Source organism: Myotis brandtii, unplaced genomic scaffold (assembly GCF_000412655.1).
Source record: "Myotis brandtii unplaced genomic scaffold, ASM41265v1 scaffold847, whole genome shotgun sequence".
Lineage (NCBI taxonomy): Eukaryota > Metazoa > Chordata > Mammalia > Chiroptera > Vespertilionidae > Myotis > Myotis brandtii.
The window spans coordinates 3,046,370-3,061,269 of record NW_005371441.1 but is presented as its reverse complement, the minus strand read 5'-3'; the positions used below and the strand labels follow the sequence as shown (position 1 = coordinate 3,061,269).

The following is a 14,900-nucleotide window of genomic DNA, read 5'->3' as shown; positions in this document are numbered from 1 at the left end:
CCCGTATCATTTATTGCTTAAGAGCATTGGATTCTGCGCGAGGCCTTGAGAAAAAATGAATATTATCTATTCAGACTGTGACATCTTTCTATTTTTTTAATCTCATGAAGGCAGACTGGAATAGAAATCAAAGACTTTGGGCGGAGTTGGAGGAACGGGGTTGCCTTTCATTCAGTCATCCATGCTATACGGCCAGAGCTAGTGGACTTGGAGAGGGTGAAAGGAAGGTCCAACCGAGAAAACCTGGAGGAGGCTTTCACCATTGCTGAAACGGAGCTGGGGATCCCCAGGTTACTAGATCCTGAAGGTACATTCAATAGCGTTTGCCCAACTCAGTAGACTTGTATGTTTTACACACAGAAATTACACATGATTTTCATGACTCTCTGATAGGACAGAGAATTTGAGAACAGCACAAATATAAATAATATCTCCCTGTATTGATTTTCATTTTGAAAAATATTTACTGCTATATTTGGTAACACACTACAGCTCTATCGCTCCAAATGACACTTTGATATCGTGGCTCTATATTTGGGGGGGAGGTCTATATTTGGCCAGATGTAGTTATGCAAGCTAGATAGTCACTTGTTATTAAGTGCCACGTCTGTGTTTTAAATGCTACCCACTCACCGCAATTCTGAAACTTACCTATTTTGTGTATTTTATTAATTAGAAGAATGACTGAATAGCCAAATAGTATCTCAGGGTTTTGATCAATTAATGTTGAGATTTCAGTGAAACAAGTACTACTTTTCTAAAAGCTCTTAAAATGTCATCTTTATGAATTATACAATTTCTACCATGTATGATTCAGACTACATTTGTCCCCCAAAAATATTTCTAAATGTCAATTATGTTTTTCTTCTGCCTTTAGTATAGTGTTTTTGGTAGATTGGCTAGATTTCAAAGCTTGTATCATTATAATCTAATTAACATAAATTAATTTGGTTTTGGTTTTTCCAGATGTTGATGTGGATAAACCAGATGAGAAGTCTATTATGACCTATGTAGCCCAGTTTCTGAAACACTATCCTGACGTCCACAATACAGGCACTGATGGGCTAGAGAATGATGTAAGTATTGGCTTTCCTTTAAGTATTGATATGCACGCAATGACAGTAACTCAGATATTTAAGCATGCTGTTTCCAAAAAGTTAAATTGTAATGCCTATTTATATTGAGCAACTGAGTAAAGAATAGATATCACCGATTTTGGAGGTGATCGGAGGGAAAGACTTCTCTGATTTGTATGTTGACTATGACAGAAAAGGCAATATTAAGTGCTGGAAATGTAACACTGATAAGTTAAAATTGAGGAAAGATATTGGTGTTGGGAAACATTATTTTAGTAATTTAAGGATGAAAGGCATTTCGTATCCATCTCATCATTTGTGCATCTAGATCTTGAATCCACTGTTCTATTCAATCTGATGAAAACTAATTTTGACTTTTAGACTTTATTATATAAATTACTGTTCACATCACACAGGGCAAATCTGTAAAAGTTCTAACTATTCACCATGGTTAGATTTTTTAGCCTTTCAATATTTAAATAACATTTACATATTTTCAAACTGCTCACATGACATATGCTTATTGTAATAATTAAAAACAAAATTTGAAAAAAAAGAAATTATCTCTGTTCGACCTTCTACAGAGAATGTATTCTAGAAAATAATTTAATGTGTTAGTGTGATATCCAAACATTTCTCTATGTATTTATAGGCACATATAATATTTTAACAAAAATAGAATCACAGTATACATACAATTTTAAATTTCCTTTTCATTGTACAAAACTTTTCAATGTCATTCTCTCTAGGTCTTCTTATATATGTACAGTAATTTATTTATTCAATTTTAATTTTTGGAAATTTCTGATTTTTTGCTGATATTAACAATGCTTCTGTCAACAATTTTTCAATAAAGCATTGTTTTATAGTTCTGTCTTAGAGATGTACCTCCTAGGCTAAAGACTAACAGATTTTTAATGCTTTTTGAAACTTTTTTCTTTTCAAATCCCTTGTAGGAAAGTTTACCCTCTTTTATACTTTAGCTAGTTCACCAGAAAGCCTGTTTTCTCAGGCTTTAACAACAATGGATATTACCGTTTTCCTAATTTGTTAAAAGTAGTAATTTTTTTATTATGGATAATTTATTATAAGGCAAAACAACACCAGGGAAAGTAGTAACAAATGGAATTTTCAAAATGTGTTAAAAACAATCCCTCTGTCTTTATTGCTTACATCTCATCTAGAGTTTTCAGAGCAGCCATATAATATTTTAACAAAAATAGAATCACAGTATACATACAATTTTAAATTTCCTTTTCATTGTACAAAACTTTTCAATGTCATTCTCTCTAGGTCTTCTTATATATGTACAGTAATTTATTTATTCAATTTTAATTTTTGGAAATTTCTGATTTTTTGCTGATATTAACAATGCTTCTGTCAACAATTTTTCAATAAAGCATTGTTTTATAGTTCTGTCTTAGAGATGTACCTCCTAGGCTAAAGACTAACAGATTTTTAATGCTTTTTGAAACTTTTTTCTTTTCAAATCCCTTGTAGGAAAGTTTATCCCATTTTATACTTTAGCTAGTTCACCAGAAAGCCTGTTTTCTCAGGCTTCAACAACAATGGATATTACCGTTTTTCTAATTTGTTAAAAGTAGTATTTTTTTATTATGGATAATTTATTATAAGGCAAAACGACACCAGGGAAAGTAACAAATGGAATTTTCAAAAGGTGTTAAAAACAATCCCTCTGTCTTTATTGCTTAAATCTCATCTAGAGTTTTCAGAGCAGTTTGAGAACACGATGAAGAGCAACAGCAAAAACAAAAGAACAAAATAAAATAGGTTTTTGAAATAAACTCAGAAACAGGTTTGAGGAGGGAAAAGCCCAGGGGAACACAGCCCAAACTTTTCAAATAGGAAAAGGCTTTGCACTAATAGAAATCAGCGACTTCATAAGAGAATTAAGCAGAACCCCTGTCACTGGTTGCTTGGATGAAGTTAATCCGGCATTTGATAGAATTATAGTAGTTTCTTAAAAACTACAGATTCAGGAAACCTTTTTTGTTCCTTGCCAGGATTAGGGCAGAAGCATGGACCACCTGAGTGACTAACTTACCTATGGCTAGCAGAGTAATTGTCCCTACAGACCATCTCAGGAGGCCAAAGCTCAGACTCTGTGCAAATCCCAGCATAGATCTCCAGTCACGTGCTTAGGGCCATTGGGAGATCTCTGGGTTTTTGAGAATATAATCAGGCAGGGGTGCTGCTGTGTAAATGAGAAACTCTAAAGAAAGCACTTTAGACAACACAGCATTGAGAAAACCAGCTTCCCCTCTGATTTTTAAATCTAACGTCTTTATGTTACCCAATTGGATTTATTTCTGATCTGGTTTTAGAGTTCGTAGTATTTTAATTTCTGACATTAATCATCTCTCTGGATGAGTAAATTTGGTGGCTGGGAAAGTCTGAGGAACAAAAGGAGGTGCTTTCCTAATGCTCACGAACAGGAATTTAAAACAAAAACTCTTAGAGACTTGAAACACACACACACACACACACACACACACTCCTGGCATAAGCTTGTTAATGTACTTTACTAAAGAGGCTTTATTTCCCTGAGATCATTCTCATTATCTGAAAAAAAAGTTCTGATTGTTCTTCTAAAAATACCCTCTGTCCCTTCCCTAAAAAGTGGATGCGAGTGATTTCTACAGGGTTATTTTAAAAATTAATTTTGAGAAAAATATATTTTAAACTTTGCCCCTTTTTAATGTGGCATTTGTGAAGTTGGGCATAACCACCTAAAATGATTATTTTGAGTAGAAAAATGTATATTTTCATGATGTAAAGTCATTTAATGAAGCTAAATGACCTCCTAATTCTGCCTCATGAACCATGAAGATTTTATAGACTATCCCTGTGGGGGCTATTGATGCCATCTCTTCAAACACTCAGTACTTGTCTACGCAAGTCTTAGTAAATAGTGTTTTTTTTAATCAATTTTTAAAATATTGGCATCAATATATCTACCAGGTTTCCATTTTTGGTGTAATTGATTTCTATGTCCTCTTTATGAATTTATTTGAATAATTTTATTTAAATTAGATACCATTTTAAATGAAATTTTCTTTCTTGGAATATACACAATAATTTTTCTACCTCAATCAATAAGACAGATAAAGAAACTTTTAGCTAAAGATATTCCTTGGATAATCAGTACTCAATGGTAAATTAAAAAAAAATAGTCCTATTGATCCATGTGTCTCACCAATTAAACGTTCAGTTGTTTATCACTTATTCCTTCTCTCATTGCAACAAATATTACTGGCTGCTTTCAGAAGCACAGCATAGCCTTAATTGTTGATATAGAGACAGAGAGAGATGCATACTCTGATCATATTTTTAGAGAGAATAAATAAATCCACATACCTTTTCTTGACATTGTTCTTTTTTATTTATTATTATTTTTTATTGATTTCAAAGAGGAAGGGAGAGAGAAACAGAAACATCAACGATGAGAATCACTGATTGGCTGCCTCCTGCACACCCGGCCTGTGCCCTGACGGGGAAGCGAACCATGACCTCCAGGTTTACAGTTGACGCTCAACCGCTGAGCCATGCCAGCCAGGCTACATTATTCTTTTAAAAAGTTTAAAATTTCAAAATGCATTTATAAAAGACATTTATAAAATGCATATATTGCCATATATGACTATTACAAATTAAAATGAAAACATCAAATGCCAGAATACTACATTGCCTTATTGGATTCAAACATTTGATACTTCAAAAGTTATGAAAACAAAACAGAAACACACACACAAAAAACTGATGAAGCCCTAGCCGGTTTGGCTCAGTGGATAGAGCGTCAGCCTGTGAACTGAAAGGTCCCAGGTTCAATTCAGGTCAAGGGCACATGCCTGGGTTGTGGGCTCAATCCCCAGTAGGGGGCGTGCAGGAGGCAGCCAATTCATGATTCTCTCTCATCATGGATGTTTCTATTTCTCTCTCCCTCTTCCTTCCTCTCTGAAATCAATAAAAATATATTTTTAAAAAACGATGAAAAACATCTTAAAGTAACTATACCCTTAAAATTAGTATCTATTTATTTATAGACAAATGCTTCCCCATTGTTCTTTTCTTGTTTCCTATATAATTTTGTCCCTGATTTATATTATTTTCCTATATATTATCTTTTCATATTGTTAGGAAATATTTCCAGATTTCCTACTTTTTGCAAATTCTATCCAAAATCTTAAGGTAAGATTTAAGTAATCTTGAATTAGTGACTTCTTTCAAGCATCCTCCATTCCATAGTTAGTTAGCCATTCTTTTGCATGTATCTGCTTTTATATACACATTTATTTTAATACCTTAATTCTGTTGTTTTCTTTTTCTTTCTATTAGAACAAATAACACATGTAATTATTATAGAATGTTAATTACAGTCTAAGCCACTCCCATGGACTTTTCCACTAATCTTTAAATATATAATGACATCAATTAATACCTCTTGAATAACACTTAATAGCACTAATAAAAATGAAACCTTACAGTGATAATATTTGTTTTTATTATATTTGAAATGGAAAATACAAATTAAAGACTTTTTTATATTTTAAATAATTAAGAAGGAAGTCATTAATTGAAATAGGTAAGTATTCATTCAATTTATAATCCTGAGTGAATCGCATCTCTTCTGCCCAATATTGGGTCACATGGTTTAGTAAAGTTCACACGGTTTAGTAAAATGTTCTTGCTGGGAATACACCCAATATACTTTTCTACTTCAACCATTCCCTTGAAGACATTCCCTTTTTGTAAACATTTTCTTAATTAAATTAGTGTGTGTGTGTTTTTTTTTGAGAGAAAAAATAGAGATAATTTTAGTATTCAAATAAAATTAATGTACTTTTACAGAATTCACTCTTGATTTTTATTCTCCAATGAGGCGTGATGGTGGGGAGAGAGAAGAGTTTTCAGAGACAATTGAATGATTGAATATTACGTCTACTCTAGGATCAATCTGGTATCAATCAGCAATTAAATGCACAGTTACTAATAAAATTATAACATCTGCCGGTTCCTAGAGAGAAGACAGGCTAATGCTGAAGGAAACGAAAGTTTGGATAGAGCAATTCGAAAGAGATTTGACAAGGGCACAGATGACAGAAGCAAACTTGCAGGATAAATATCAGGTAATGCATGAAAAAGAGACTGCAGTTTTTAAAAGCTTTGCATGAGTAAGATTCATATATGTCATTTAATCTATGTTTAATATTTCAAGTGAGATGAATGAAAAAAAGTCCATAAAGAAATCATGCGCATTATCTTGCTTGCATGTGATTTAATAATTGTGTTTCTACATAAATAAGTGGTTTGAATTGTGTGGGTCCACACTGTGTATACAGCTCTGAGACTGCGTGACTTTTCCAGAACTCGGAGTCTTATAAATAACCCAGAACACAAATACCTAGTTGTTTTTATAGAAGTCATGATTTTGCAGATGTCACATAACAACAAAAGAAATCCACCAAAAAATGGTTTCAATACCAAATTAAAAAATACTATAGAATAAGTGGAATTGAATACAGGATTGTGCCGTGCATATTTGGAGTGGGCCCATTAATGGGACCAGTTTCTACAGCCACCTGCCTAGTTCCACACGATTGCATTCAGGTGAGGCCAGGCTGGTGGTTGTTTGCCCCAGTCATGTTACACTGTTATTAACTGGACTTGCTTCCAATTTCTACTTCCAAGACACAAAATCATGCGACAGGTTTCCCAATGAAATTGTGACTTATTCTATGCAGCATTGACATTTTCATCATATTTAAGGTAGTGTTGCATTTTAGTAGCAAAGCTATACTATATTGTACATTATATTTCAATCATTTGCACTACAAAAAAGGTATCATGATGTGAGAGTCAACATGGCAAACAATAAAAGATTTATCTATTGCATTAGTGTGTGACTTCATATAACCATATCTATAAAGTGTGCCTGAATTTAGATGGATGATGCCACCGATACGACATTTGATAAAGTTGGCAAAGCGGACAATGTGTAGGATATGCTTTTTTTTTTTGCTTTGAAATTCAATGTAATCTTTTCCCCCAAAAAATAAAATTTTCTGGGACGAGCTCCATTAAAATAAATGATTAAACCAGTAAATTGAGAATAGAAATGCAAGGATGGAGTACATGTACTTATTTGGTCCATTAGTGAGTTTTAGTTTTAGCATAAATTGTCATAAACGAAATTTCAAGTTGTAAAAGTACCTGTTGCACAGGTGCTATTTTAGAAATCAGAACCAAAGGATTAGAAAAGCACAAAGCAGAAACACTCCTCTGGGCCAATGTGATCACCAGTTTTGTGAAATAGGGTTAGAGATCATCTGAAATCTGAACAGAGGGAACATTTCCTTTTGTTTGTGGGTTTGTGTGTCATCAACATTTTCTATCTGTTTCCACTTTCAAACAATAGGGTATTTTCCAGTTTTTCCATGCATAGAATTTTGTGGAATAAAATTGAAGATTGATTTTATGTTTTGGTAATTTTTTATTACATTAAGTTACAGGAATAGGAGTACCTGTGGTAAAATATTGATTCACCATCTCCCCCCAGTGTTCTTTACGTAGATTTACATGTGTGTTCACTCTGAGATTTAGACATTCTTTTAGATGTGTTTGTTACCTGTTAAATTCTGTAGGGCCAGCCTCATGTTCTTTAACATCACTGCACATGTTAGTGGTATTTTCAATTCACATGTGAACATGGCGTCACCTTTTAGGATGTATTAATTTACGATAAAATGTGTAGAAAGTACATAGCCTGGGGCCTGGCTCATGGTCAGGCAAGACGAATGGTAGCTGCTATTCTTATCACGTCTGTTATTGTTATTATCAACAACATATATTGAGTGTTATCCAAATATAAAAGAACGTTATTTAGGAAATGTCGTTTCCTTTGCTTTTTTTGACTCGTTGCCATGTTGTTGCTGTTTTTCCTCTTCTAGTCATTCAAGCACTTCAGAGTCCAATATGAAATGAAAAGGAAACAGATTGAACATTTAATACAACCATTACAGAGAGACGGTAAATTGTCACTTGACCAAGCATTAGTGAAACAGTCCTGGGATCGAGTGTCCTCCAGGGTGAGTTCCCCCATGATTAACTTCATGGGGCTCACGTAGTTTAGTCAAGAACATTTTCCATCATCCTTTTCTACACTGTGATGTTGCATCAGGTCTCCTGCCTCTGCCTGAGGTAGGAAAGGCTTTACTGTGGGAGAATCTTTGTCCTTTAAGTTAATGGAAGTGCTACTATAACACCTGTCCTGCCTCGGCTGCCCTACATGGGCTGTCACCATTGACCACATGACAGACTGAAATCTTGGAAGACCATGAGGGCTACTTCCCACTTTACACAAATTAACTCTGGGTTGTTTAACACTGGAGCCTTCACAACTTCTCCATTTTCCATAATCATGTTTCATCAGTAGTTAATAATATCCCCATATTCACATTCATTTTTATATTCTTTAATTTAACCTATCTTCTTATCTGGTCTTTCATGCACCTGAAGGAAAATTGCTCAGTAACTTTTGCAAACTTAAAGACCAAGATTTCAAAACCTGTGACATTTCTACCACTAATGGGGCTATTTGCCTTGAACTTCCCTATTTTCTTTGTTTCTATAATCTATTTTTGCCATAAATTTCATCAAAAACTGGCTTAGTTTCTAAGTACCTTACCCCATTCTATCTGGCATTCCATCAAGCTGGAAAAAGGTGTTTGAGAACTGACTGAAGTGGAAGACATGCAGACATGGTTCAGAATTATATAATTATAAAAAGAATCCTGAACACTTGTCTGCCTCCAGAGATGTCTAGATGACCCTGGTTTTTCCGATTCCTGGCATGTGGGGTGATCCACATGAGCTGGTGCATAAATTCCTGCATCCCTGAGCATGTCCGCACCCCAGTCCTTGTACTGCAATTTCCTCCCCATTCTCAAAGCATCAGATTGAACACAGATAATTTCTTCCTTGATATTTATTAAGTTAACCTGAAATGATTAACGTAAAGCTTTATGTAGGCTTTAAAATCATTTGGGGGAATTTTAGGAATTGCCTCTGTATTAGAGATAATTCGGTCTTTCTTCTTTTGCATTTCAGCTCTTTGATTGGCATATACAGCTGGATAAATCTCTCCCTGCGCCTCTGGGCACTATAGGTGCCTGGTTGTACAGAGCAGAGGTGGCCCTGCGGGAGGAAATAACCACTCAGCAGGTCCATGAGGAAACCGCCAACACAATACAGCGGAAGCGTGAGCAGCACAAGGTAAAAACGCTGATCAGGAGACCTTCCAGCACAGTGGTCGGCAAACTCATTAGTCAACAGAGCCAAATATCAACAGTACGATTGAAATTTCTTTTGAGAGCCAAATTTTTTAAACTTAAACTATATAGGTAGGTAATTGTTATTAACTTAATTAGGGTACTCCTAAGGCTTAGGAAGAGCCACACTCAAGGGGCCAAAGAGCCCCATGTGGCTCGCGAGCCGCAGTTTGCCGACCTTGGTTCCAGCATAATGTGGTGTGGAGATGTGGCCTGTTTAGAACTCACACTGACCGGGCTTCCCGAGCGTCCATTCCTACTGATTCAGAGATGTTGCACTGTGTATACAGCTCCGAGGCTTCGTGACTTTTAAATAACCCGGAACACAAATATTTAGTTATTGCTTTTATAGAAGTCATGATTTTTGTAGATGTCACGTAACAACAAAAAAATCCACCAAAAAATGGCGTTAGTGCTAAACTGAAACTTACTGTAGAATAAGCTGAATGGAATAAAGATTGTGCCGTGCGTACAGTGGGGCCTTGACTATGAGTTTGATTCATTCCGTGACGGAGCTCGTAACTCAAATTGCTCGTATGTCAAATAAAAAAGTGAACGAGTGAGACACGTGATGCTAGGCTGATGTTGTGGCGTTCACTGTGACGTTCTCTGCGCCAACTAGCGGTGGGGTATCTGAAGCTGGCTCGTAACCCGAATTTTAGCTCGCAACTCAAAGCAAAAAATCGGCCGAGAGACGGCTCGTATCTCGAAAAACTCGTTAGTCGGGACACTCGTAAGTCAAGGCCCCACTGTATTTGGAGTGGGCCCATTAATGGGATCAGTTTCTACAGCCACCTGCCTAGTTCCATACTATTGCATTCAGGTGGAGGCAGGCTGGTGGTTGTTTCCCCACCTGGTTACACTGTTATTCATTGGATTTTGGCTTCCAGAAAAGCCTGGGTCACGTCCATGTTGAGATTCCCAGTATATTAAAAATAGGGGGAAATGCTAAAGCAGTGTTACCCTAATAATACCACTTTAAGCAATTAGCAGTTCACCCTAAAGACAATTCCAAAATTGTTTTCATGTAAATCCTGTAACAATTAAAACAATGCTTAACCAATGTGAATATTTCATACAAAAGGAGTCCCATAGGGTTGTACCAGTAAGTGTAGAATGCCTATAGATTGCGGGTGAATGTGTCAGTTCAGCTAATACGCACCAGGGAGACTGCTGAAGGTGCCTCCAATCCAGAGGTTTGAGAAACAGCATGTGTTTGTGGTTCATTAAAAGACTTACATCTAATTGGAATGCTCCACCAAAGAGAAAATGCCCTACAATATTAACTATGCTGTTTACTAGCATGAGAGATTTAGCAGAAATCTTAATTCAGAGTATACTCTAGGCGGCATCTGCCCCTGATGGGGTATGGATTTAAATTGGATGCATGCTGTTAGTCTTCTCAGTGATTATATGATTCTTCCTGTCTCTTCTGGCTCCCTGGAGAGAGAGAGACCCTGTGCCAACCACTAAGTGTGCAGCCGGAAGCATCTCTCTGCCAAAGAGCAGTAAACAACCATGAAAACCAGAAGTGAACTGGAGTGGGGCAGAGGGGGAAGGGGAATCAGAGATGATGGTTATCTGAGACTGAAAACCAGACAGGACTAGACTGAAAGCTAGGGAGCGGGATGAGAAGACAATAGGAAGCGAGAAGAGGCAGGTAGGGGCTAAGATGAAGTTCCAGACAAGTTTCCAGAATGATCTTTTTACTGAGGTAGGAACTCACACTAGATCTGGGCATAGGTATTTGAAGTCGTAGACTCATAAAGCAATGTAATTGTCAATTAGAAGGTAAATTTTCATTCATTCAAAATATATTTATTAGGTGCCTATAGTAAGCTAAGCTTTGGTGATGTGAGAAATGTGAATCATGGTTAGGATAACTAAAATTATAGACTTTTCTCAAAAGCAGAAAAATCAGTTCATCAATTTGGTATCAGTACTCTGCTCTGCTATATTGGGCTCACTTGAAAATGCAGAAATTGAGAAAAGCACAATAGAGGACTCATCAATATGTCAGCAAGAATGTTTGAGAATATTATCTTCGCATCCCAGTCCCAAAGTAATTACGGCTCATGCCATGAAAACTTAAATATGTCCTCAAGATTTAGAATTCTTGATTTTATGCATTCATCACATTTTTAATATAACACATGACAATCTTTCATTACTTAGTATATAAGCAGTCTTTGAAAATTGAATTCAGATAAATATATTTTTTCAAGAGTTCATTTTATGTTTTGACCAATGTTTTTTTTATTATTTTTTTAAATTAACTTATATGTATGTAGAAACATGCTTATTCTGGAAAACAAGCTACACCTCTATAACCTTTTCTGTTTTTCAGATGCCCTAATACTCAGTTATCTAGAAAGCTAACAACAATAATCATAGCTAATTACACTTGAGGATTTAGCCATCTTTCAGTCCTAAGTACTTAATTTTGCTAAGCTCTTGACATTGGGGATATGAAATAGGTATTATTATTCTTATTTTGCAGGTAAGTAAAGTTTTGGCAGAGAAAGGTTATGTGCCTTGTCTCAGCATCTCACCGTCCACACAAAAAAATAGGTATTATTATTCTTATTTTGCAGGTAAGTAAACTTTGGGCAGAGAAAGGTTATGTGCCTTGTCTAAGGTCACATAGCTGATAATCCAGGTTTTTTAAGTACTAAGCTCAAAATGTGCCCACAAAACTATTGCATATTATAATATATGTAGAGTGGTTGAACCTAATTAGTTTTGATTAGCATTGCTTTGACAAAGTAAGGCTTTCCATCTTAAGGAATCATGAGAATAGTCATCAGATTCTAACCATCGTCACTATGGTTACTGACACTACCTAGATCACTTTCCTTCCTTTCTTGGACATTTTATGCTCTGGATGACAACACAAGCCATTACTTTTAATAACTTCAGTAACCTGTAGGTGATCTTCCAATATCCTAGCCTCTCCTCTGGCTGAGCGACCCTATCCTGCACCCTAACCTAGCCACTCACTGCACAGGCACAGTCTCCAGCCGTGGGCAAACTACCGCCCGTGGGCCGGATCCGGCCCTTTTGAAATGAATAAAACTAAAAAAAAAAAAGACCGTACCCTTTTATGTAATGATGTTTACTTTGAATTTATATTAGTTCACCCAAACACTCCATCCATGCTTTTGTTCCGGCCCTCCGGTCCAGTTTAAGAACCCATTGTGGCCCTCGAGTCAAAAAGTTTGCCCACCCCTGGTCTAGACCTTGTCATCACTAGTAACTGAAACCCCTCCACAGTCTGTTTCTCAGCATCTCACCGTCCACGCAAAGTCGCCCCAATCCCAAGTCTTCATTTCCTCTGTGCCCTATCCTACTGCCATTTTACTGCCCGCATCCTCCCCGTGCCATCAATTAGGTCCCTTTGTACTCTGCTAAATTCAGTTCTCAGTCATTCAGATCATCCCTTGTACACGCGCTGCCCACCTCATCCAGGTCTCACTTTGTCCTACTCCCCTGGTTAAAGCACAGCCCTGGTGAAAGCCCACGCTCCGCCTAGCTCCTGCCCACACACACGCAGCTGACTGTGGCTCAGAAAATCACCCCGGGCGCGATGACTAACCCAGGTGGGCCCTTCAGGCTGCTGGCACTCCAAAGGCATTTCCCGACTCCATTCCCTCTCCGTTCCTGGGACAACTATTTCATACCTTGTCTCCTCAAATCTTCCACACCTCCTCCCCCATCCTTACTCTTAGCTGCTGACAGGGCTTCCTATTTCTCTGGGAAAATAGAAGCAATCAAAAAAGAATTCCCGCAAGCTCCCACGACCATAGCATCCCACCTACGTGCATCTGTGCTTGGATCTCCGTCCTCACTTCTGTTACTATGGATGGACCATCTGTGCTCCGAGCGAAGGCCCACCCGCCCCACGTGCTCTAGATCCCATCCTCCCTGCTCCTCTGCAGAGGGCAGTTCCCCGAGGGCTCCCCTTCTCTATGGCTTTTCTCTCTCTTTTGCTGGATATTTCCTACCCACATAAAGTAGGCTGCTATTTCTCTCATCTTAAAAATTCTTTTTCTTTAAAAAAATAAAATAAAGAAAACATGTCTCTTTCCTAACTATACTTTCCCATCTGGCTACTGCCCATTTTTTCCTCTTTCCTTTTACAACAGCAAAGCTCTTGGAAAGCGTTGTCTATGCTTTCATTTTGGCTCCAAAACACTCTCCCCCATTCTTCCCAGAACCCATTCCAACCAAATTATCCCTAGCAATGCTGTCCATCCCAAGCAGGGATCTCCTTGATCCTCACTCAGTGGCCAATTCTCAGGCCTCATATTACCTCCCCTGTTGTTACAGAATAGGAGAGGGGCTCGTCTCCCCAGGTTGCTTGTGGGGGAGGGGTTCTTGGTACCGCTAGGATAAGCATTTCCGGAGTTCCTCATGGGAAGATGAAATATTGTAGAACCTTTATTTCTGTGGAATTACACCTCTGAGTTTTCAAGTGTCCATTTCCCTTAGTCCAGTCATAGAAGAGACTGGACTTTAGTAGCTGGGGCTTTAGTAGAGCTAAAATAAGAGTCAGTGTTCAGAGCTTCCTTTCAATGTTGGTGCCGGGTCCAGTCCAGCATCAGGCTAGTTTACCTGGTTTCCCCACTAAAGTCTGTGAATCCATTGTGTGTGGGGTTCAAATAGCTGTGGAACATAGGGGCAAATACAGGTGAATCAAAAGAGTGTACTCCAAGCAACAAAGGCAACAAGAGATAGAATTCCTTATAGGTATAGATATAGCTATAGATATAGATAGATATAGATATAGATATAGATATAGATATAGATATAGATATAGATATAGTTATAGATATATAGAGATATATAGAGATATATCTCCAAATGTTGATGAACTTGCAGTGGCCACACCCATTCTGGTCAACCATCTCTGTCCCCAGATGTGATTGACAGGCAAATACCTTTTCTATGTCACCCCAACTTTACTGGGCATGTGTCTGTCTTCTCTTTGTTGGATTTCTTCCCCTAGTGTTTTGCAGGGACTAGGCCAGTATCCCATGGGGAGTGTGAAATTGAACTTCCCAGTGAAGCTGCCCCAAATGACATGCCTATAATATCTGGCCTTCCTTTTGCTTCTTTCCTATTATTAATAACTAGAGGCCTGGTGCACAAAAATTTGTGCACTCGAGCATGGAGGGGGGGGGGAGGAATCCCTCAGCCCGGCCTGCGCCCATTCACAGTCCAGGACCCCTTGGGGGATGTCCACCTGTTGACTTAAGCCCACTCCCCGGGGGATCAGGCCTAAGCTTGCAGTCAGACATCCTCTGGCAGCCAGGGAGACCTTGGGGGATGTCCAACTAAAGGCTTAGGCCCCCAAGGGATCGGGTCTAAACCATTAGTTGGACATTCTTAGTGCTGCCACGGAGGTGGGAGAGGCTCCTGCCACCACCACTGCACTGGCCAGCCATGAGCCAGCTTCTGGCTGAGTGGCACTCCC

General features: G+C 37.8%; 1 protein-coding gene across 1 annotated transcript in view; it reads left to right on the top strand.

Annotated features, from left to right (window-relative positions):
* Window positions 1-14,900, top strand: part of SYNE1 (spectrin repeat containing, nuclear envelope 1) — a 407,398-nt gene that overhangs the window by 109,134 nt on the left and 283,364 nt on the right. Inside the window, exons 8-13 of the mRNA XM_014532125.1 lie at window positions 111-307; window positions 967-1,076; window positions 5,235-5,285; window positions 6,116-6,223; window positions 8,045-8,182; window positions 9,204-9,368. Coding sequence (XP_014387611.1) covers window positions 111-307; window positions 967-1,076; window positions 5,235-5,285; window positions 6,116-6,223; window positions 8,045-8,182; window positions 9,204-9,368 — 769 coding nt within the window. The remainder of the gene's footprint in view (window positions 1-110; window positions 308-966; window positions 1,077-5,234; window positions 5,286-6,115; window positions 6,224-8,044; window positions 8,183-9,203; window positions 9,369-14,900) is intronic.